This window comes from Peromyscus leucopus, chromosome 2 (assembly GCF_004664715.2).
Source record: "Peromyscus leucopus breed LL Stock chromosome 2, UCI_PerLeu_2.1, whole genome shotgun sequence".
Classification (NCBI taxonomy): Eukaryota; Metazoa; Chordata; class Mammalia; order Rodentia; family Cricetidae; genus Peromyscus; species Peromyscus leucopus.
The window spans coordinates 621,779-647,098 of NC_051064.1; the positions used below are offsets into that span (position 1 = coordinate 621,779).

The window sequence follows — 25,320 nt, forward strand, 5'->3', positions numbered from 1 at the left end:
TGTATTTGGGATTTGTAGCTTACATGGGAGCTTTCTATCAAGACTTGTCAATCTAAGTCGGTTTTATATTTTCTCCAACTTTTCTTGTTCCTTGTGATTTTTTTCTTCTACCAGATATCGACCCCCGACGTTTCATGTACAAGCGTGGTATGATGAAGTGAGAGACTTCAGCTACCCGTACGAGCATGAGTGCAACCCGTACTGCCCCTTCCGCTGCTCTGGCCCCGTGTGCACACACTACACTCAGGTACGCTTTGAGGGAGCTACAGTGGGTCCCTCCAGATGCAGTTACTGTAACTGCAGGAACATATGAGCAGGCGTCTTGTGTGACTTAATGTGATTGTTTAAGAAAATCTGTATTGTTGTTAATCTTGTGGAATAGACAAAACAATTTCTGTAAGCAATAACATTATCACAGGAGTCCAAACACTTCTTTTAAAAGGTTATTTTAATGACTTTACGTAGAAAATATCTTACTATGGCTCCAATAGATAATAGTCAAGGAACAGTTTGCCATCTTCTAAATCAATTTGATGCCAAAAATATACTTTACCATTGACATTTACTATTTACATATGTGCAGAATTTATAATACATGCTTATAAATTGTATATTTTCCATTCATATTTAGCATTGGGTGTATTTCTAATCTCTAAATGGAACAAAGGAAGGCAGGCTCAAGGAGACAAGGGTCACTTCTGTCCTGGGTTTCTGAACAGAAGGCCTCTGAACATTGCACTTTTGCTTCTTGTCTGAGATTGAGAGTTCTGTCACTTTGGTCAGTAAGCGTCTTCATAGAAACGTTCATAGCATAAGAGGGAGGTGCAGCCTTGGATTATTTAGTAAGTTTGTGCTTTGAAAATGCTGACATTGCATTGCAGAGAGAGCTATTGACCTGCAAATTTCTTTTATAAATTGAATAACAATCCCAAACCCAAAGCTCAGGCAAGATGCTTGTTGGACACTTCTCACTCTCGTGTGGATAATCTGTGTTGGCTTCTGCAGTTCCGTTTCTACCTGATTCTCTTTGATGCACTGCTGTCTCATTTCCCATCAACCCTGCCTGAGCCTCTCTTTTCTCCATCGCAGGTGGTGTGGGCAACCAGCAGCAGGATAGGCTGTGCCATCAATCTGTGCCACAACATGAACATCTGGGGGCAGATATGGCCCAAGGCCGTCTACTTGGTGTGCAATTACTCTCCCAAGTGAGTGGACAAGGCACAGGTGTCTTGGGGGAAGCTTTCTTAATGTGAAAATCATTTTATAATCCTGATTTTTCTCATTTTCAAGGTATATTCATAGAGTGCATTGCTTCACTCAGTTTATCTCCAATGGCAATGATTATAGTTGCTCAGTGAGTTAGTCGGTGCTTAAAGGGAATGTGAAAATTGAAACTTTGATCTTCCATAAAGACATTAAACATTTTGTTTGTTTTTTGAGACAAAGTTTCTCTGTGTAGCTTTGGAGCCTTTCCCAGAACTCACTAGATAGTCCAGGCTGGCCTCGAACTCACAGAGATCTGCCTGCCTCTGCCTCCCAAGTGCTAAGAAAGTAAACACATTTTTATGTTTCTCAACTTCACTTGTTATGCTGGTCTAGTCTATATTTAGTAATTTTGAAGAGAGATTTCCAGCTACATATTGGTTGAGAAATACATGTATTTTACCTGTGTAAAGAAGACTTGAATGACTATGTTAAAATTTCACAAAACCATTCTGAAAATCAGATTTAAATTATTAGTATATATGAGATGGATGAATATCCTTCTGAGTTCAGTTTTCTGTTAATGTTTTATTTTTAAATATTAACAGTATTCATGCCAGTTACTTAGAAAGTTTTCAAACCAATGAGATGTTTAACTTTATGTAAACCTAGACCAAAAAGAATTCATACTAAAATATATGAAGGCCTTTCTCCTAAGACGCCTGTATCATTACTCCTGAAATGCTATGTGTGATGTTTGCAATGTCTTAGTAATCTATAAGATGTCTTAATGGAGTGGATCATCTCTTTAGGGGAAACTGGTGGGGCCACGCCCCTTACAAGCATGGAAGGCCTTGCTCGGCTTGCCCACCCAGTTTTGGAGGAGGCTGTAGAGAAAACTTGTGCTACAAAGGTCAGTGTTATGTGGTTGTAGTTTACACTTGAAAACCTCTGTTTATCCAGTGTTGTATCACTGTGTATGTTCTTTTTTTCCTGGTTTTTTCGAGACAGCGTTTCTCTGTGTAGCTTTGGTGCATGTCCTGGATCTTACTCTGAAGACCAGGCTGGCCTCGAACTCACAGAGATCCACATGGCTCTGCCTCCTAAGTGCTGGGATTAAAGGTGTGCACCACATTAACCAGGAGTAACAGTACTCACCTTTAATCTCAGCACTAAGAAGGTGGAGGCAGGAGAATCAAGAGTTCCAAGTCATGCTTAGCTGTTGAGCAAATTCAAGGTCAGCCTGGAATAGCTGAAACCACCTTTAAAACATGTAAACATAAATATAAGGCCCTATTAATAATGCCTGTAGATAAAATGCATATGACAAAGATTTGTGAAAAGTCATGAACTTGAGCATCTGTGTGGTCACATTTTACCTTCTACTTTCTATTTTTTGATTAATAATGAAGATTGATGTGGATCATGAGTGTTGGAAAGAGTTGAACCATGCTCAGTGCTCATGGAGAGACATGTCTTTGCTTTCCTTAGTGACTGAATGCTCCTTAATGGTGATGAGCAGACAGGAAACACCCATTGTGCCTTCATATTGTATTGAATTCCTATCCTGTTTGAATTCCTCTCCACTTTGCACATGTCCTCCTTCTGTGATTGTCTTGGTACTCCCCATTCCCAAAGCTACCACCTCTCTGCCCTTCACCAGTGATTGGTGTATTCCTCTTAAACCTGACACTCCTCTGTATTCACACCTTTCTTCTGGGTTCTGAGTTTATGGACACAAATGAAAATAAGTACCTTTTTACACCACCACACTGACGAGTTCTTGAGATAGGCCAAACCAGGGGTGGGTGGAGTTAAAATTCCAAGCTAGAAACTGTTCTCTCTTTAAAGCTAAAAACTTTGCATTTTGAAGTTTATTTTAAAAGAAAAAATCATGGAAATTGATGTTGTAACAGATAACATGGGCATACCAACCCTTTAAGGGGGAAGTGTGCATTTCCTAAACCCTGATATTACTAGAGAACAAGGTGAGTTTCACGGTGTCTTAATGAAAACAAAACACTGATATCGTACTGGAAGTAGATTAGAAATGATTCTACTGAATGTTAGCTAGCTAAATGCTAACATGAAAAAAATCAAGGGCTTGAGGCTACAGTGTGAATTTCATTTAAGTGTGGTACACAGAACCATGAACTTGTGTCAAAACCGGTGCCAAAATAGTGCTGAATTTTTGGTTTTAAATTACTTAGCAGGTGTAGAAAAGCATGTATTAGTAACTTGTGCTCACATAAATAAAATCCGTACTTTTCAATCTTTTCCCTCTGACAGAAGGGTCAGACAGGTATTACACCCCTCGTGAAGAAGAAACAAATGAAATTGAGCGGCAGCAGGCTCAGGTCCACGACACACATGTTCGGACAAGATCGGATGATAGTAACAGAAATGAAGTCATCAGCACCCAGCAGATGTGTAAGACCTTAACCACATATCGGTCGCTATACTTTGCATGGATGATAACTGCTGTAGTTTTATTTGCACATTTTCAGAATATAAAAAGCATGTTTCAGCTGGGTGGCGGTGCACGCTTTTAATCTCGGCACTCAGGAGGCAGAGGCAGGTGGGTCTCTGTGAGTTCAAGGCCAGCCTAGTCTACAGAGCGAGTACCAGGATAGCCAGGGCTACACCAAGAAATTCTGTCTCAAAAAAACCAAACCAAATCAACAACAACAACAACAAAAAAAAAAAAAAAAAAAAAAAAAAAAAAAAAAAAAAAAAAAAAAAAAAAAAAAAAAAAAAAACCTGCATGTTTTCATAATACATAAAACCCATTTTAGAAACTTTAGTATTATTGAAACTATTTTGGTATTTTTGTTTTCCTTCTAGCTCAGATTGTTTCTTGTGAAGTGAGATTGCGAGACCAGTGTAAAGGGACCACTTGCAACAGGTAGGCGTCACGGTGAGCCTCAGCACCAGCAGACAAGGTATAAAAGCAGTGTTTGCATTCTGTGTGCACAGAAGCTAACATTGTCTTCCCATGACTGTCTCTTAGGTATGAGTGCCCTGCAGGCTGCTTGGACAGTAAAGCTAAAGTCATTGGGAGTGTCCATTATGAAATGGTAAGTGGGAATGAAAATGATTTGGCAATACAATCTTTTCATGTAGTATCTATTTTCAGTGTGGAACATGCAACTTACATTAAGTGTAGATATTTTTTCCTGGGAATGTTCATTTAGGTTTAAGTCATATGCAGAGTAATTTGCTTCTTCATACACAACTTGAATTCTTTAAAATCCTGTGTCTCTTCCTTCTCTGCAAGCAATCCAGTATCTGCCGAGCTGCTATCCACTACGGGATAATAGACAACGAAGGCGGATGGGTAGATGTCACCAGACAAGGAAGAAAGCATTACTTCATCAAGTCCAACAGAAACGGCGTTCAGACAATTGGGTAAGAAGCTGAGTGATCTTTTCTATCAGATGAAATGAAGTTGTAATAACGAGCTAACATATCATTTGACCCAAGCATAGAAGAATTTATGCGAGAACAGTTGCTGATTTTCAGAGTTTATTTTATCTTAGACTTTCCACATATAAAAAGATGGGAAAAGCCTCCAAATTCAAAGCTAAATCTTCTTGCTTAAGGGCATGATAAAATTCTGAATTGTCAAGAGAGTCCATAAGTACATGTAAATGTATTGTTAGTTCCCAGGGCTTGACAGATGGTTCCTTGTTTAAAAGCACTGGCTCCTCTTTTAGCAGACCCAGATTTGGTTCCCAGCACCCACATGGTAGCCCACAACTGTCTGTAACTCCAGTTGCAGGGGACCTGAGTCTGTCTTGTGGAATTGGCAGGAACCAAGCATATCCACGATGGATATATACATACAAAACAAAAGTGTTTTTTCAATTATAGCTAATTTTTAAGGTTAAGCAATAAATTTTCAGCTACATCAAAAAAAGAATTAGCCAAAGAAGGCTAATTCATTGCATGTTCTCTCATGCCTGTGAAATTTAAACACGTGAAGAGTATTGATTCACTTTTTAAGTGGTTCCCAAATCTAGTATAGTGTGTCTCATTCTAAAACATGGAACATTTTTATATGTGCTTTAAAGTACAGCAGTGTAGTCTTTTGAAACATCATTGTATAGTGTCTTTTTCCTTCTAAGTAAAAGAACAGTGAACTCCACATAGAAAGCTTTCCTTAGGAATTGTATCAGAGACTCTTTCCTTGTAAGTGTACAACTGCAAGAAGTTTCACAGATTCAGTTGGAATTCTTTGCTGAGTGTAGTGGTGCATGTCTTTCATCCCAGCATTTGGGAGGGAGAAGCAATTGGATCTCTGTGAGTTCAAGGCCAACCAGGTCTGCACAGTGAGTTCCAGAACAGCCAGAGCTTCCATTGTCTTGAAAACAATTCATTAGGGTGTCCCTTGCAAATCAGTGTCCTGACTTGCTATCCATGCATCTGTGTTTCAGTCATTGGCAATGTCTCTTTTTAGTACAATGCTCTTAATTTATTCACTTAGCAAAATTTATAAACTATCATCAATAAATAATAGTCATTAGTAAAACAGACACTGGTTGATGATAGATCACATTACTAATTAAGCATTGAATTTGAAACTGGTGGAAATGAAATAATATTAAGGTTTAGCATCTTTAATACTGAGCAAGAACTGGGGGGGAGTAGAGGGGAAATAAAAAGGAAATTAAAAAAATACTAAACAAGGAATTTAAAGGGTGAAGTATGTTGAAATAACATTGCAAATTAGCCATACCTCAATAACAAATGAGTTTTTCAAAGTTTGAGTATATGTAAAATGGTTAAAATTTTAATACATAATTATATCCCTATTTTTACGTTCCCTTTTTCTGGATGATTCATACAATAGGAAGAGCTTCATTCATTTTCTGTAGACACTTTTACAATAGTGAATAATTGAATAACCACTGCCCCTTTAAGACAGTTTTTTTTTTCTTTTTTTTTTGTCTTATATAGATTATTGTAAAGACTTAAACTGGTTCTGGGGAGAAAGGCCATTAGTGTATAGGTTTATTGTGAAATAGATGATGTGGGCTTACGCTATTTGTCCAGACACTTTAGTAAAAATGTTTAAAAGATAAAGACCTGAGCAGAAATCAGGAGTTACGTTGCTGCTATTGTCCATAAGCAAATGGTTGACATTTCTTTTTTGTCTGCAGCAAATATCATTCTGCTAATTCCTTCACAGTCTCCAAAGTAACAGGTTAGCTCTTTTCTTACTTGTTTTCTTACCATGTGTGGGATGTTTTGCTCCAAATGGATTCATTTGTTTCGTGTTTTAATTGTTCAGTTCAAGCTGTGACGTGTGAAACTACAGTGGAACAGCTCTGTCCTTTTCATAAACCTGCCTCACATTGTCCAAGGTAAAGCTTTCCACATTTCTCTTTTGTGTAATAAAAATAGATACGTGCATATTTGTGCGTGCACCTACACAGTCACTTAATGTGTATGACTTTGGTCTTGTGACATCTGTTTTTGTCTGAAAATCTGGTTCTTTTCAGGTTTAGAATTGTTTATGATCTGGAATTGCTACCTAAAGGAAGTAACAAGATATCACATACTACTTGTGCACAAGTACCCCTACTGTACTTAAGTGATGGCCATTCCATAGTGTCAGAACTTACACATGTGATCATGGGTTCATATGCGCAACCAAGAGTTTGTATTAGTTCACGTGAACTATTGTTATAAGATGTCACACTGGGTGGTATAAACATCAGATATTGATGTGTCACATTGCTCTAGATAGATTGGAAGTCTAAGAGCAAGGTGCTCCTGACTTGGTTACTGATGTAGCTCTCTTTCTAACTTCTAGATGTCCACCTACTGTGTGGCTTTACATGGCGGGAAGAGCTCTTTACCGTCTACCCTTTTTGCAAGGCCACTAATCCAAGTGGATAAGGGCTCTTCTCTTAGGAACTCATTTAGCCAAATTATCTCCATAATGGCCCTGCCTGTGTCCAAAGAGTAATGTGGATTAGGACTTCAACATGTACATGTGGTGCTGACAATAACATACATTCTATGATAAGTTCTTCCAATAGAAACCAACACAATTCACATTTAACATCACTATCTAGTTCCTGTAGTTGAGGAATATAATTGCAATTGGTTAGTGAAAATAAAGCCAATAAGATTGGAATAGGATTCTTCCTTTTCTGACTGTAGGAAGTATCTCTCTTTGAGATGAGGTGTGGATGACTGATCTTGCACATAGACATAGCTATCCTGTATCCTTTCAAAGAAATTACCCCCAAAAGAATGTGAAGAAACATGTCCTCGGGGATTCCATATCTGGCAAGACAACCCAAAATAAACTATGAAACAAATAACTATTAAATAGACAATAAATAGTTATTCAATATTAATGTAAACCTTAGATGCCTTAAATGTAAATAATTAGAATTATAAATACCTATTGAATACCAAATGAGTCATTGGCATTTTCATTCAGAGCATGCAGGCAAATATGAGTCAAGGACTGGTTATTAGATCACCCCCTTCTCAGTAATACAGGGAATGATATTAGAACAGCCAAACAAGCATCCCTCCCCATCTTGCTTTTACATAAACTTATCCACTTAGAAAGGAGATCAAGTTGGAGCTGCTGACACTGACCTTCTGCAGGTTAAACACCAGTTAGGGCGAGGGAGGTGGTTTGACAGCCACAGAAAGAGAATGAATCCCCAGCAGTTTTCACATTTAAGGAGACCATTTCTAGTCAGTGGGGACATATCTCATTTCTCAGAAACCCCAGATAAGTTCTTTTATAATAATCAATCCTCAAAACAATTGTCATTTGTTACTTACATTTAAATGTTTCTGACTTACATATTCTATGAAGTGTTTACAGTATAGAGTATTGTACAGTGTTATGCTAATTTTAATAACAGCTAAATCTATTTCTTGAGGAAGATCTATCTAAATCGGTACTGGTAAATCCAGTTCAGAGTTTTTTTTTCCTTTTTATTAACATTAATAGAAAACTCATGGATGCGATCATGTACAAGTATATAACAACATATAGCTATCATGTTGAAAGTCTCATACACAATGTAAAATGATGTTTTCTCAGTTTTAGTTTATATCTCCTTTAAGTGACTGTTTTGGGGTGTGAGGGACACACACACACCACACACAGCACATGCAAGAGAGAGAGAGAGAGAGAGAGAGAGAGAGAGAGAGAGAGAGAGAGACAGACAGACAGACAGACAGACAGACAGATGGAAACAGAAAGTATCAAAAAGAAGCACCTGGTTATTTTTTTAAATTATCAGTTGATAGTTTCTTGAACTCCAGGGATAGATTTAATTATTATGGGTGAGATGCTTCAATTTAAAAACAGAAAGCTTTTGGAAGCTTTTAAGAAATGTGTCCAGCAAGTCAGATATCTATATGGCAGTAGCCTATCTGGAGAAAAAGCATTCCATGTAAGGAGAAGAGAACTATAAAGGCCCTGAGGCATGAGCACATAGCATATTTTGTATGTTTGAGGAAAAATTATCCTTCACTAGAATGTGGAAAGGAGGTAGAAGAAGAGCCATAAATAAATTTATCAGACATGCAGAACATATTGTAAGGAACTGCTCATCTATTTTCAGCGAGGAAGAAGCCTTTGGAATAATGGGGGGGGGGTGAATGGCATATTTGGACTTGCATCTTTTAGCTTAAATATGTGTAAATTAATTGGAGAGGACCAAGTCAGGCAAGGTCATAGGAGAGGGTGTTGCTGTAAGTTACACAGTGGCTGATCATGTCTGTACTTACCATGGTTTAAGTTCTTTTAGGGAAGCCCTGATCTTGGTTGTATTAAGTATAACTGATAAGTATTACTGCCCAGTTGAATGTAAGGTGTAAGATAAAGAAGAACTAAGGTACAATAGAGGCTTCTGCAGAGGTTCCTGGAATAATGGAATTGCACTGTGTTGTGATGGGAAGCCCACAGAAGAACACAACTTGATGAGAGATACATTTTATTTCATGCCAGATAAGTCTGAGATATTTATTAGATGTAAGTGGAAGTGCTGAGGATGTGATAGGGATTCTCAGTGGAAATAAGAGAAGTCCCAGCTGGAGATGTCAACTTGGAAATTAATTGTTTGTAGATGAAACTAAGACCATGAACCTGAACAAGACACCAAAGATGTGAGCGTAGAGAAGAGAAGCATGTTCTGAAGCATACTGTGACAGGCAGTCACGGTGATTTCCCACGCCATCCATTTACTAAATTTTGCTGACACTGAGTTCCAAACTCAGATCCACAGGGCTTTGTTCATGTTTCTTTATCCTTTGAGTTCCCAAGTCAGAAGGCCTCTGTGCAAACTTAAAAGAAATAAGACATAACAAAACAGAAAAAGTCTATCTTTGTTAAAACCTGGAAGTGAATGAAAGAAACCACTGTGCCAACTGCTGGTTCTGCAGTTGATCTGTTTCAGAGGAGATTAAGGTAAACAGGGCCTACATTGTTGACTTGATTGCTATATGGGATTTTGGCTTTATTACTAAGAAGAAATGAACTTACCTGCCTACTTTATGCGTTTATTTATTTTTTTCCAGAGTGTACTGTCCTCGCAACTGTATGCAGGCAAATCCACACTATGCTCGTGTGATTGGATCCAGAGTTTATTCTGATGTAAGTATGCTACCTTGTGCAGCTCCCTATATCTCTAAGTATATAAATACATGTACTCATTTAAGTGTGCATATAGGCTCTACACAGAGTCAGGGGATCGTTTCTGAACTGGTACACTTATTTTCAGAAGAGCTAATCATCAGTGTCACTGAAACGAGTATTTATATAAAATATGCTTGTGTAATTATTTGCTTTGACCAACTTTTCCTCATGTCTTGCCCATGTATCAAACACTTACCAAGAGAATCTGGAAGGAGTCTTGGAAAGGAAAATGCAGTTTGCTTCTCCTCAGTCTTACCTTTTGACTCTTTTGTCTTTGAACTATGAACTGGAAAGTTAATAATTTGTCAAATATATGTGTCATATGCTCACTGCCAAAGAGGCATTTGACAAGTAATAAAGGGTCAAAACCAGATGACGTATTAAAATACATACAAAGGGGACTGACCTGCCAACACATTGTAATGTGTGCCCTTAAGGCTTTTAGAAAAGGAGCTCCAGTATGGATAGCTTCAGAATGGATACACGCATTGCAAGTGGGTTCTGTAGTACTGGTTGCTAAAGGGTTCTAGGGAAATTGTTCTGGTGGTAGGAATAGAATGTATCTATCTGTCTGTCTGTCTATCTATCTATCTATCTAATATATATGTATATAGAATAGAATGTATATATATGTGTATACACACACACATATATATACATATATATATATATATATATAGAGAGAGAGAGAGAGAGAGAGAGAGAATATATATGTAGGAAGAGTAGATGCAGCAGGCACAGGAGACAGCATTGGTGAGCTCTGGGCAGCGGAGAGAGGAGGGAGAGAGACGGAGAGTCTATATGTGTATACTGATGAATTCAGATTTCCTTCAGTGGATATTTGGAAGGCACTGAAGATTTCAAAGCTAGCATTACAGAAACAAATGTAGGAAGTAGTCTCTTGATGTACGTATTCAGTGGAATATTCTAGAAAATTGGTTGCGTAAGGTGGCTTGGATTGTGGACTTCACCTCACTTCTCTTATCACATTCAGTTAAGTCCAATCCCTTCCCAATTCAGTCCTGCTTTTGATGTCCTTGCTAGGCCTCCAGCCCTGGGTTTTGTGCCAGGAATTTGCTCATCCTCCTGCATCTGAAACATTCTCTTTCTGAAATTTTTCTGTCATGATCGTGCTCATTATTTCTTACCGATCACTTTCTTTGTGAAGTACAAAGTGAGCCACCTACTCTAGTAAGATGACGTCCTTATTTTGACCCCTCTTACTCCCCACCCCTTTTCGCACACTAGCCTATTTACTAGGCATCGGGACCCTTGTTATGATTATTCAACAAGTTCCTTGAAGGCTACTGCTGGGCAGGCAATTCAGTCGTTGCTTTTGTCTGCCGAACTGTGCTCAGTCAGGACCTAGAACATGTAAAAAGCATCATTCCTTGCAGGTTTTCTCTTAAATTTTGAAAGTTTTTCGTTTTAGTCGTATCTGATAAAAAGTCTTTGAAAATGTCCTCCCCACTCTTCTGCCTTTAAAGCATCTCTTGCTAGTTAGTGGATATTGCTAGAACTTCCACCCTAAGAGGATCTTCAAGTCCTCTCTCCGTGAAGTGTGTAGGTGATAGGTATTGGTAGCTAGAGTGAATTAGAAGTATAAAGATTCCCATCACACAGTAACAGCAGAACTGTAGACTACACCTACGAACCTTCTCAGCTCCCACAAAATGTGTTATGTCTCCAGTGAAAGCTGGTGTGCAGGGTATGGGGGAATCAGCCAGCTTCCTCCTGTGGCTTTGTCTCCCCTCCATGTTGCTCCCTTCCTGCCTACAGAGCTAGAAGTATATTGCGTATTCTGCTACTAGGGACATTTTTTGTAGCTTATTACAAGCCATATTAATTTGGCATGTGTTCAGAATTCTTCTATATTCACAGATGAAGGTATCATTTCAATAATATATTCATCTAAACTATAGACAGAAAAAAATATTACCTGTGAACTCAGTAAGAAAGCCTGCTGACTGTATGCTTGGAAATAAAACAGTACTCTAAAAACATCTACAGGGCTTGGATTTTAGTGAATGTCATATGCCAACATTTTCATTGCCTTGAGGAGAAAGTGCTGATAATACTATTTTAATAAAACAAAAAGAACACTGAAATGTGCCGAGAATTACTTTTAATTTAATCTATTATGAGCAGCATCTGTCCTGGATGCAATGACCAATGCCGTCTGGACTGTAACCTGCTGAGTGAGGTGCCTCCTCCTCAGAGGGAGGGAACACAGTGTTTGACAGACAGCATTTTGTCATAGAGCAAAAATAGAAGGATTAGACACCCCGGTCTTCAGGCTCTTGGAGCTAATAAGAACTGACTGATGCCACAGAGTTCAGAGCACCGCGACAAAGCGAGGTCAGGCCCGCCGACACCCACGCTTGTGTGGACTTCAAAACCCTTATGAAACCATCCACATGTGAACCGAGAAAACCCAATCAATGGAGGCCTGCCGCAGGCTGGGGAAAGACTGGGGAGATGAAGTGGATTGTGGGGGGCTGAAACACTTCATGTACGTCCTGTGCAGCATTGTCTCAGTTCCCAGCTAGTGACACGTTTCCACAGAACACTTTGATTGAAGCCAATACTTGGAATGAGGGAAGACTTCCATGGGCCAAAGGAAAGGATTCGACTTTTGGAAGACAGTAGTTTTAAACATTGAAAATTTGGACCTGTAACATTAAACAAGGCGTCTTCTCCATAGAATCTCTGTTTAGTTTGGATTTTGTAGCTGAGTATGTGAGCATGGCACAGTAGACTAGCTGTGCATGGATTATTTACATTAGGGCAAATGCATCTCCAGTTCATGTAAGCCTGAATTCTGGGAGATGGATCTTGGATATTGGCAGAGCCATGGCTGAGTTGTGTACATGTAAAATCTGAACGTAAGTGAGGTCATCTCCTCCATATTGTGACCATTTCATCACTTGTGTCTCCATAGCCACTAGCAAAGGCTAAGACTTATGAATGGCAAATCGTGCTTGAAGGATTAAAAGGAAATAATTTGCTTTGTATTGCTTTGGTTATAAAACTCTTACCAGGACAGGACAAGTGTTTCCAATATTAGGTGGTGGAGAGGTTTCACTATGCCAGCTACTCTTAGCCTCTGCATTCAGACTTGCTGAGAATTGGTTTGACGTACGACGTTCCAAGTACTCCTTTATGTGTGAAACATTATATAACAGCTGCTTACTGGCTATACAAACACACGCCAGAGACCTCAAACTATAGAAGCGTGGGCTAGGCAAGTCCAGCGGGGAATTTCTTCCTAATGGTAGCTATTGTCTTTGCTTCTGCAGCTCTCAAGTATCTGCAGAGCAGCAGTGCATGCTGGGGTGGTTCGAAATCATGGTGGTTATGTGGATGTCATGCCTGTGGACAAAAGAAAGATGTACACCGCTTCTTTTCAAAATGGAATCTTCTCAGAAAGGTAAAGTCAAACAAGATGTGCATTATTTTACATTTCAGTCTGTGGTCTGCCCTATTTGTTACTAGTTTACAGTTCTTAGAGCGGCGTCTAAGTGGCTGAACGGCATGTTTCTTTTGAATCCTTGCACGGCTGCTTGCTGGTCCCTCTGGGATGAGAGGAACTGTAGTACCAGACGTGGATGTCTCCTGCAGGCTTATGAAAAAGCAACATGAAAATCGGATTACGCGGAGAAATACTCTTTTGTTAATTGATCTTATAAAAAGGAAATTGCCTTCATCCTCTTTCAGATTTTCTAGATTAGTTTTCATATTTAATTCTTTCTAGGTGTGCAAGGCACTGAGTATTTCTCTAATCCAGTTATCTGACAAAGTATTTGACCAAAACAACGGATCTTATTTTCCCTAGAAACAAATTCTCTTTTTGATTTGAACTTGGATGCTGAGTGTGATGTAAATGAGCTCTTTCATGCTATCTTATGCCATTCAGCTCATTAGTGGGACATAATTTTATGATTTGTAAAAATTTATCTATTAGTTTAGAAACTGTGACTAAACATTAAAAGAAGAGAATTTTAGTGAATTTTTAAAAAATCCTCAGTATTTATGGAACTACTGTGAAGTTCCATTTATTTGTGCAGATGTCTACGTTTTAGCTGTTTCCTGAATCATATTTCAAAATTATAGCAGAAGATTCAGGTTTCTAGTAGTTTCTCTAAGAACTCAAAGACTATCCCATGGAGAGTCCAGATTGCCATTCCCAATTATCACACGGACGCACACACTGAGTGTCTGTTTTCAGATGGGATTGTATCAGGAGACCATGGTTGAGAAGGCGACTTTCTGTAGCTTGGCTCATGACCTTCCTAATCAGGCAGAACATATAAAACATTCCCGAGTTATGAAATCCAATACACCTTTACAATCTAAGTGGGCTTCAGTTAGCCCTCACACTTAAAACTGTTAAGGATAAGTGATATCCTACCAAAACTGAGGATAGCATTTAATTTTTAATTACTGTGAATATCCCAGCACTTTGACTGTGTCTGGTGGACCCTTCATCTGAATAATGTTGAGTGTCTGAACCCTAATTTATATATGTGGTAGCTGAGGTACAGATTGGTTAAATAATTGATGTATGCCAATTTGGGTTGCTCTCCTGTGTGCATGACTCCTGGCATGGCCCATGGGTGCATTGAGTGTGCTTAGCTACATGAGTGTCGTCATTTTCTCCCTCTAAAATTCTCTCCTACTTACTGTATGAGAATAATATAGAAAGGTATTTCACTTTGTCCTTAGAAACAGTCAATGTGTCCATCTTTAATTTTTTTTAATTATTACAAAACAAAATTTTGTGAAAAATGCAAATAAACTATGTATTTAGAATAAACATAAGTAGTTCTGTATTGCTTTCACTGTCTACTTTAAATAAAAATAGCTCCAACATGGCATTGGGTGGAGAGAGAGAGAGAGAGAGAGAGAGAGAGAGAGAGAGAGAGAGAGAGAGAGAGAGGATGAGAGAATGAGAGAGAGAGAGAATGAGAAAAGTAATTTCCATTTTAGTGTGTAAATTTTTAGGTCTTTCCAAGTTTGAACATTAAATTTCACTGATGTGATGGTATTATAATTCATAATTGTATTAGAGTTAGGAAATGATGATAAGCTAATACTCTATAGCTTTGCTTAAGTATCTGCCAGCTTAGGTTGTACATAACTTTGCAACTGAGATAAACCAATTGCAAAGTCAAGTCTCAATATCTCCACAACGGAATGAAATGGCAGCTGAACTCTGCTGTTTTAGAATCTAAGGAGGCAATGTGTGAAAACATGCTTCAGATGCTGTGAAACTGGATAGTGGCTGCTCCCCTTCCTTGTAAGCTTCTCAAGTTTCTTTAGTGAATTTTCAGTCCAGTAAGCAACCAAGATCTGGAGGATTATGTCATCCTCACTGGAGCTTCCCAGTAAGTGTAAATCATGGCAGTCGGACACTGTTGGGCCATCTGGATTCAGGAGCTACTTGCTGGACTGTCCCCAGAGAGAATGGTTTATTGGGAGGATTATATGTACAGATGACCTCAATGTATCTTTTGTGCTCTTGCAGTTTACAGAACCCTACAGGAGGAAAGGCATTCCGGGTGTTTGCTGTTGTGTGACAGGGAGCACTCGGAGAGGGACTGGAAAGACTGCGCCACATGCCACAGTTTTGAAATTTGTATAGAACTGTAACTGTACAGAAGAAAGCAAGGACTGCCAGCCCACCCCCAGAGTGCAAAGCATGTCACTCCTAAGAAACAAAGTCGATAAAACAAAACATGGGACATTAGCTTTGGGGAAAGTAATGAACATTTAATGGTTTTAGAAATCCTGTGTTAAATATTGCTATATTTTCTTAGCAGTTATTTCTACAGTTTATTACATAGTCGTAATGTTCTACATTTCATATATTATATTACATGGTGCTTTGTATATGCCACTAATAAAGTGAATCTAAACAGTGAATGTGAATGGCCCTTAGAGAATTATCTGGTGCATTGAAAAAGCAATCAACCCTAAAACTGAAAAAAAAAAAAAAAACCTTGTAAGTCCCTCTTCCAGTACAGTGCTATGTTCTTACCTACCCTAAATCTCTAACTGCCTTGCCCTTAAGACTGGGCAGTTTTTCTCTGCTGTCAAGTTGTGTTGTGCAGAGTATTAAGTCCTGATGTTGCACTTGCTATTTTGTATAAAATAATCCTTTCATTTCCAAGTGAAAATATTTGGTTCCTTGGGAATGGCCTCAGTCCTATGTAGGGTAAGGTCCAAGTAGTGCCGTGAGAACACTCCTGGTGATCTTGTAGTAGCTGGAGGATGAGGTGGCAGCCAGCGCTTGCTAGCATTGTTAGAACTGAGTTCCCATGGTTTTCTTTTGTATCCTGGCAAGTACTCCTGCAGGCCAGGAAGTATAATAAAAAAGTCTAATGAGGATGAATGGATGCATTACATTATTATTACCTCTGGTTTTCATAATGGCAAATGGCTTTGTGTATAAACCTTCCATTAGTGTGATCCTCTGGTGGTGATAATATCTGTTTCTGTGAAAATGTATTGTGCTTTGATACTTAAATTTTGTAAAATGTTACTGTTAGTATTTTTTTTTTCCTGCTGGTAAACTTGTTTCCCATAAACGTATTAAAATGAATCATTTTCAAAGGTTATTTTCACTTTTACACACATGCTTTGATTTAGAATTCTTCTAAATAAATGAGAAGAGTTGATTTTACTTTTCTAAATTTGACTTACTGACATCAGTATAAATAAGTGCTTACTAGCAGAAGCCCACGAAGTCCACCTCCTTATGTAGCTCTCTGTTTTAGGAAAATAGTCATTTATTTAGAAACATTCTAACAAGGGAACATTTGAATAAGAGAGAGCTATGAATTTCACAAAGGAGAAGAAAAGTATCAGACAACAAGGTAATGGTTACAATTATGAAAGAGCTGAATAAAGCAGTAGATACTTCAAATATTTTTAAATGAGTAGGTGTTTAGAAGCAGGTAAAATGGAGGTAATTTGCATGCAAGGATCAGGGAAAGCAAGAAAACTGGGTAATACAAAAGAAAAATGTCAAAAACAGTAGTTTCAGAAAAGTAGTTTATAAATAAGCCAAATTGAAGTGTTCAATTGTTCAAAATGTAATCAAGAGTTATAAAGCATAATTTCCTGGGATTCCACGACACACACAAATACATATTATCTTTTTTTTTTCCTTACTGGGATGCATTCTTTGTACACAGAACTAGATTTCATAAGGACATTTTATACAAGTGTTTAATTAGAACTTCCCTCTGTGTGTGTGACTTTCTTCTCATGTGTGTTCTGGTCTCAGTTCTCCCTGGAGAACATCCATCATTTTTAACAGGCATAAGGTCCTTCAGACTGCTCCCTAGTCTACAGCTCTATGGTGGATCCTCCCTACTGTTGCTGTGTCTCCTCCCAGCTCCGTCCCTTCATCCTGCTCCGTTCCTCTTCTGTGCATCCCACAAACCCTGATAGAATTGCTCCCTTCGTAAAATTCCTGTTGCCTAGGAAAATCCAAACCTATTGTAAAAACACTTACTTCTTCATGAGCTGTTTAGTACGTAAGGTAGTACATCTTTGGGTAGCCTCTTTAGGTCTTTATCCCTCTAGCACTTTACCTGTAAAATGAGACACGTACTGTATTATAGAAATGGTGCTAAGAATTAATTGAGACATTATATATGATGTGGCAAAAGAGAACAGTAAACATGCAATATGCCATCAGCATGTATTAGTTTTTATTATACCCATTTTTATTCTGTTTTTCTTGGGAAAACTGTTCACCTATCATATTACACTACTTTTTTCTGCTGGTGATTTCTGCTACTAATTTTCCATAAACATACTAAAATTAATCATGTTTGAAAGCTTTCTTCAACTATCATTCACTATCCTTATTTCACTGATCCTTTGATGAACACCTCACTAAATATGAAATCTTGCAGAAATTTCCCTGCAATTCTTTTGATATAAATTAAGTTCTGTCTACTGTCACACCCTTTAATTCGTCTATACTATCAACGTGCCTCCTATTATATATAGTTCTTTGAATTTAATGAATTGTTTGGCTGCTCAAGATGAAGAGAATACGTGAGAGATGGGGGTGCCAGTCCTTCACAAGTCACTTATGCTTGTAAGGCTCAGGAAACATTGTGGAAGAGGAAGCAGGAAGTATTGAAGGGCTGGAGGATAGATAGGGTACAGAGCTAGGAAACACCATTCTTTAGACTCATCAACTATTGCAGTCATTAACTTGGAAAACTGCAGTTACCTGCCCTGGGCCCACACAAAAATGCCTTATCAAAAATCAGTCAAGGAAGGAGGCATGCTCGTGAATCCATACCTTTTACCTCTTGTAATAGTTAGGTTCCTTTTACTGAGACTCGAAACAACTTTGGAAGGAAAGGAGGTATTTGTCTTACAGATTGTTGAGGAAAGCCAGTGCAAGAATTTGAACCATAACTAGCTTGCCTCCATGGCTTGTTCAGTTTGCTTTATTATATAGTCCTGGACCACCTACCAAGGAGTGGGTCTTCCACATCTGTCACTAATCAATGCCCCATAGACTTGTGTACAAGCCAATCTGATGGAGGTAATTCCTCAACTGAGATTCCCTTTTCCCAGGTGACTCTAGTTTATATCAAATTGAAAAACAGTAACCAGCACAACTCTGCACTATAGGCCATTGGTGGATTCTGGGAGGAGGAGACTCACTATCTTTAGTTGTGAGAAATTGTAATAAAATTCTTTTTAAAAGATAGAGCTCTTTGAGAATAGTAGTTTTACTATCCATTTTCTGCCAAGTAGTAAAATTTTATGGGTGGTTTTTATTCAGATAGAAATTGCTTTCTACAAGTGATTGGTAAATATTATTGAATGAACATTCTAGTAGTTTATTGTTTTATTCCTGATATCATAAGTAAATATTTTCTCATACAATCATATTAGAAGTGACACAAAGATAAAGTATTGTAGTGATTAACATGCCAACTTCTCTGCATTTAGGTTTTAAAAAAAGAGGTCAGTGTTAATAGAACAGTGTTAGTATCACTACTGGAGCTTGTAAATCTGACTAAACTGAACATAACTATAGCTCTTCATTTATTAAAATAATCTGTGTTTTTTAAACAAAAATCACTCTTCCAATTTGTTAGGTTTTTTTTTACTGGTGGCCATTTATTTCTTTTTCATACTTTATTCTATGAAAATTTCATATATGTTCACATAGGCACCTCCCTTCTGATCACATCTTTCCAACACATCTCCTTCCCAATTTCATATCTTCTTTCTTTTATAACCCACTAAATCCAGCTAGTACTTCCCACACATGAATGGGTGTGGGGTCATGCTCTGGGGCATGACAGTCTACCAATGCTCCCCACACACACCAAAGAAAAGTGATTTTCAATTCATCTGCAGCCATCACCTGCCAGTAGTGTCTTAGCTAGGATTGGGAAATCAAGAGCCTCTTTCCCTTGCAGGCTGGAATTTTTGACTAACTTGATCTTGTGGTAGTTTGTTCAGGTAACCACAACTATTGTGAGTTCATGTATGCAACAAGATATCACATCAAGAGTCTAGCATGCTACAGCACTCCATTCCCATCTTCTGACTCTTACATTCTCCACCCGCAACCCCTTCTACAATGTTCTCTAAGCCTTGGGATGCTGGGACAGGGTTGATGCACAGGTTTCATCTGCTGTACAACATTCCCAGTCATGTTCTCAGCATGTTGAATAGTTAAAAGTTTTTGTGTTAATTGTTGCGCTCCACAATAAGAAACTTTGTTGACCTAGGTTGAGAGCAGTATGAGCCTATAGATATAAACACAAATATTTAGTAGAAAACAGTTTGACACCAAAGACATAAATAGATTCTTCCCTAGGACTGATAATTTCCTTAGCCAGGATGACCATTTTTACAGGACCAGGTTGAATTCCCTTCTATGGAATAGGCAAAAAATTCAATGAGGAAAGCAGTAATTTCTCGCATAGAAATTCTAACCAATACTGTATCATCAATATTAGGCACATTAATATTGTAGCATGCAAAGCCCAGCCTGGGGGAAGATGGGAAGACCACCGATGTCTTTTATTCTCCAGTGAGCAACTTGTGTAGCACCTTCCAGCACTGTGAAAGCTAGCTAGCAGGGAGTTTCCTGATCAGTTCTAGATTGATTTTTCTGTGTCCTGGGATCTAGACATGTGGTTTCTTCAGCAAATGGTCTTACCTATGAGTATAGTGGGCAACCAAGAACAGTCACAACAACCTATATTGTTTTGGGTGCCTTTGGGGGCATATTTGATCAATAACTCATAGGGAGATAATCTGTGCCTAATTTGGAGATTTTCATTTAACAGTTTATGGCTTCTGGGAGCGGTGTTCTCCACCCATGAAGGATACCTCTGCTTAAACTCCTTTAAATAAAAACATATTTCAATATTGTGTGTGTGTGTGTGTGTGTGTGTGTGTGTGTGTGTGTGTGTGAATTATCTATACATACAAATGAATTAGCTTACACTAGTGGGGTTCATAAGACTTCCTCATGAATCCTTAGTCTGATTAACCCATTCTCTATTCCTCATTTTTTCTTATCCCTGATTTCCATCTTATATGCAATAATGTAACTTTTAAAGTCTTTACTTTCTTTAATATTTTTAAAGTACTTTGGAAAGATGTAAGTCTTCCTACTAATATGAGCTAAGCAAAGAAACTTCATATTTAGAGTAAGATAATTTTACATACAAAAATTCTATTGTTTAGTTGATATAAAGAAATTACATGAGGTGCAAGTCCCACCCTGATGCCATAATATTCTGGAGCTAAATGAATAGAGGAGTGAATAATCTGATCCTTTTTCATTAATTCATTGGCATTAAGACTAAATTGAATTTTAATAAGGCAGGTGGGAACTCTTTATAATTCAGCTGTTTCTGCTGAGCAATCAGTTCTCTTCTGGTTCACCTAGTCACAGTACTCAAAATAATGACTAATTTTTATCTAATTGAAACCATACTAGTTACCAATTATGTTCATAATTACAGTCAGGAAGCTTAAAATCCAAGGACCCACATGAATATACTCAAAAGTTCAAAATAAGTATGTATGCACAGAAGATGTGAAAATCGAGAGTTCGTATTCTAAATCCTGTGTTGATAAATATCATTATTTTATGGGAGAAAAACACAGACTGAGTCCTTAAGTTCAAGTTAAAACAAACCAGAATTTTTAAATGACCCATATGAAAACGGCATGGCTAGGAACAATGCAGTGAAAACCAGTAAATAAACAACGGTGTCTCCTAGAGCATTCTAGTTTCATTCATTAGAAAACACTGAGTCTTATTCAATCTTCTATGGGATATATTAATCACTGTACAAGTTCTTACAAACATGAAATCTCTCAGAAAATAGATTCTGGTTAGGAAGTTAAATATTATGCGTTTCATCAAATGTGTAATGTTCGACGTGAAGATTGTAGCACTGTGTAACTACAAAGGTATTGCGTGACAGTGGAGAAGGGGCGATAGAAGACAGTTATCTGCATTGATAGTAAATGATGAGTACTTATGGATACAGAAAAATGACGAGGGAGAAGAGCAATTCCCATATTACAGACAAACAGAAGGTGCAAGTTATTGCAGAGATTCTGCAGAGGAAAACTGTGTTACAAACAATAGTTAAGATACTTCTTAAAGGCAGCTAAGAAGAGATATTGTATCTTATATGTCTGGAGTAGAGTAACAAAAGTTGGAGGAGAGAAGGCTAGGCATTCTCCCAACAGCCCCTCCCCCAGACAGCCTCTTCTTCAGTACTAGGCACCAAACCCAGTTGTGTTTACTAGGATAGTGCTCTCCCACCACTAAAATCCCCAGCCTCTCAAACGTCCTCTTATTTCCAATGTGTCGTTCTATAGCCCAGATAAGCCTACAGCTCACTGTAGAATGCAAGTGCCTTGAATTTGCCCTGAATTTATAGGCAATCCTCTTGTCTCAGACTCTGAGTGCTGGGGTTCTAGGTATGAGCCTCCATATCCAGCTTGGTAAAGTTAAATATACACTGCTAAGCTTAAAGAGATGCTTTCCTTGAGTCATACTATGAGGTCACCCACAATATATTCACTAGGCATTCTTGTCCTCACAGATTGAGCAAAGACAAAAGAATGCACTTTATGATAACACAGTCTAAGGAGCTAATATTATTTCCTGGGGAGGTAGATTGACATGCTTGGGATTCAAGGAGTCTGACAGTTAACATAAGTAGTGTTTTTATGCGCAATGGCTTGTAGACAAATGAATAAGGGAGAAAGATTGACATACACCCTGTGAAATGCCATTATAATCTTATACATCATTTGCCTCTAGTAAGAAGCAAGAGGTACAAGAGTATATTCCTGTTCCTAGGACTAGCGCACAGACTCTAAATCTTTAGGAACATTGTCTAGGGACCAGAATTTGTGTATAATTTTCATCTCATTTCTCTAAATTTAAAACCTTTTCCATGCTAGTTGATGATTTCTGCTGGATGATGCCATTCTCCATCAACTACATTATGACTTCACCAAGAGATAGACATTTTATAATCCTATAAAATGCCACAAATTTGCTAGACATAGGAAAGTTGTAGAAGAGGAATAGAGATTTAGTTTTCTTTAAAGTTGGTCCATAAAATAGATTCACAAGAAAATGACTCAGATAACACCAGAAAAAGAGAAGGCTTGCTGTCTTAATCACTTTTCTATTGCTGTGGTAAAAACACCATGACCAATGCAATTTATGAAAGCAAATGCCAAATTGGGCTTCAGTTCCAGAGGTTCGGAGTCATGGTGGCAGGCTGAAGGTATGGCAGTAGGAACTGCTGAGTGTGTGTTTCTTGAACTACAAACAGGAGGCTGGGGACATATTGGGAATAACGTGAGTCTCTTGAAATCTCGAAGTTCACCCCCACTGAAACACCTCCTAATCCTTCCCAAAGAGTTGCATCAATTAGGGACCAAATATTCAAACATGTGAGCCTCTGGGGGCCATTCTTACACAAAACTGCCATACATTTTGAATGAGTCATTACTTTTTCCAGAGAGTAGAGTGAATTATTTTCCTCTCTCAATTTGTAAAAGAATGGACTACAAAGTGAAGTACACATGCCATGCCAGTAAAGGCATGGGAATCCTGAGAACATGGCAGCTAGGTGATTGGATATTATACTTTCTACTTCCTGTCAGTGTCTTCTCAGACAGCATCCTTCGTTTGTCAGACCCCTGCTGACAAGACCCTCAACTAAGTTCAAGACAAAGGCAGAAAGGCTCATCAGATAAAAAACAGATATCCAAATTTCGCATCACCTGACACCAAGATTCAGGCATTATAAAGTCACCTCTAAAAATATAAACAGTTTCCAAGGCTGTTTAGAAGTGGAATGTTTACTAAGCAAGAAGAGGCTACTATGGAAATGGAATATTTTGAAGAAAAAGTACCAGATTTTGGAAATTAGTTAAAACTCAGTGACTTGATTCTTGTTTGTGAGACTAAAGATCAGCTCCAGAGGCCAAGTGTGACTTAAAAGTGAGATTTTTTTTTCCTCTTATTCTTCATCAAGTCATGCAATTTAATTTATTCCAATGAATAATATTTTTTCTTGATGTATCAAACAGTGTCTGAAATCACAGGTTCTCGAACACCTTACTTAAAATTCTCTCTCTCAGATTTTCATTTCTCAGTTTCTTGGTTTAACTAATTCTAGTTTTTGACAGAGACAAAGTGTGGTCTTCCCATCAAAGACACAGCGCTGGGAACATTTACGGCAAACTTTTGTGGAAAATTTCATAACTTTGGGCTGTCTTTTGACTCTGATTGTATTCAGAAGATCAAGACACACATTTTCAAATTTGTTGACTAAGACATGACCCCAGTCATCATAGCACTCCAGTGGGGCAGGGTAAAACTCCTCAGTTAACTTGCTTAGATTGGCCAGGCTTTGCAGAAGGTCCTTCAGGGCAGACATGGAAATGGCAGTGTCATAGAAATATACACTGGTTAGCTGGAGGCACTGGCTCAGGGCAGGCAGGAGGGTACCAGGTTCAGAGTCTCTGATAGAGCAGTTGCTTATCTGCAGAGTCTGCAGAGTGTCTGCTACACTCTTGAGGAGAAATTGCAGAGCTGTGGGACATAAGTTGAATAATGAAGCACTAAAGAGGTTCAGGTGTTTTAGCTGGAAAAGCCCCTGACACTGAGACAGGTGCTTCAAGTCTGAAGATGGGAACTTGTGCAGTTTGATGGACAGAGACTCCAAGGGGGTCTTCAGGCATCTGAACAAATGCTTCATGTGCTCACTGGAAAAGTAGAAATCATTGATGATGAGCTCCTGGAGATATTTGAGTTTGGAGATTTGAGCAAGGAACCTTGTAATATGCTTCTCTCTATCTTCAAAGGTATATATAGCATTGTTGGTGTGAACTGAAATGCGTGCTAGATGGAGTTTGTGCAAATTTCTCATCTGGACAAAGTAATGTGCAAAACAATTCAGCTCACTTGGAGTCCAGTGTATGGATAAATGCAATTCCTCAATGTAGTGTGGCTTGAAAGTACTCAAAACCATCCTGAAAACTTGCTTAGGAGCATCACAGATTATCAACTTTGGACAGCACAGTTGCACAGCATCTTTTTGCTGCTGGGCCCAATGCAGCAAGTATTCTTGCTCCTTATCTAAGGCAACTTTTAAAAAAAAATCAGTGACCACCTTCAAAAGCTGCCTCAGGTCATATCTAGGTAAGTCATTCTCTTTTTCCTCCTCACTCAATATCCCTGTTGAGCTCTCTCCACATTCTATGCCAGGCCATACATCCCAGAAGACATGGCACACTTTTCTCAGGTCCAGGACTCGAAGCTTCGACCTTCTTAGGTGAACATTTTGTTTCAACAGCATGTCTATACCATCCAGCACAGCTTGTAATATCACCACATCAGGGTTCTGCATCAGTGCTCCGACAGGGAGGCAGGAGAAGGGCCATTCTGCCACTATTGCTGTCAGTATCTTCATATGTCTGCTCTTGAAGGCCTCCTTGAAAAGGGATGGGAAGAAAGCCTTCGGAAGCTTCTGCAGAATTGAGATGGCCAAGGCCTCATGCCTCAGCAGACTCTTCATTGCAAGTTCCTGGAGTGTGGATGGGGCCTCAAGGCTCATTCTGATGGCTCTTCAGATGGGAAGGAGCTCACCAGCTCCTCAGCTGATTTGGGAAGAGTCTGTCTCCAGGAATCCTCAGACTCAATGCCTCTGAGTCCTCAGCTCAAATAAAAGTGAGAATTTTTATAAGCAATGAAAAAGGGGGAAGAGATAACTAGGAATGTCTTGTTTGAAACTATAACAAAATGAGTATTTCCATCCAAATGTATGATTAAATTGTAATGGCATGTACAACTCAGGGCAAACCATGACTGAGCACTGAGTTTTTATGATGACATT

General features: G+C 38.5%; 2 protein-coding genes across 2 annotated transcripts in view; one reads left to right on the forward strand and one right to left on the reverse strand.

Annotated features, from left to right (window-relative positions):
• Crispld1 (cysteine rich secretory protein LCCL domain containing 1) overlaps window positions 1–16,500 on the forward strand; it is a 35,569-nt gene extending 19,069 nt beyond the window's left edge. Inside the window, exons 4-15 of the mRNA XM_028874030.2 lie at window positions 115–247; window positions 1,090–1,205; window positions 2,016–2,116; window positions 3,493–3,633; window positions 4,048–4,108; window positions 4,214–4,280; window positions 4,481–4,611; window positions 6,366–6,409; window positions 6,497–6,569; window positions 9,763–9,838; window positions 13,180–13,310; window positions 15,408–16,500. Of these exons, the coding sequence (XP_028729863.1) occupies window positions 115–247; window positions 1,090–1,205; window positions 2,016–2,116; window positions 3,493–3,633; window positions 4,048–4,108; window positions 4,214–4,280; window positions 4,481–4,611; window positions 6,366–6,409; window positions 6,497–6,569; window positions 9,763–9,838; window positions 13,180–13,310; window positions 15,408–15,459 (1,126 nt within the window). The 3' untranslated portion in view covers window positions 15,460–16,500. The remainder of the gene's footprint in view (window positions 1–114; window positions 248–1,089; window positions 1,206–2,015; window positions 2,117–3,492; window positions 3,634–4,047; window positions 4,109–4,213; window positions 4,281–4,480; window positions 4,612–6,365; window positions 6,410–6,496; window positions 6,570–9,762; window positions 9,839–13,179; window positions 13,311–15,407) is intronic.
• A 7,074-nt stretch (window positions 16,501–23,574) lies between these two features.
• Window positions 23,575–25,041, reverse strand: LOC114696354 (PRAME family member 12-like). The gene has a single exon (XM_028874017.1). It carries the CDS (start codon window positions 25,039–25,041, stop codon window positions 23,575–23,577), a length of 1,467 nt encoding a protein of 488 aa, XP_028729850.1.
• Between the last annotated feature and the right edge of the window lie 279 nt (window positions 25,042–25,320).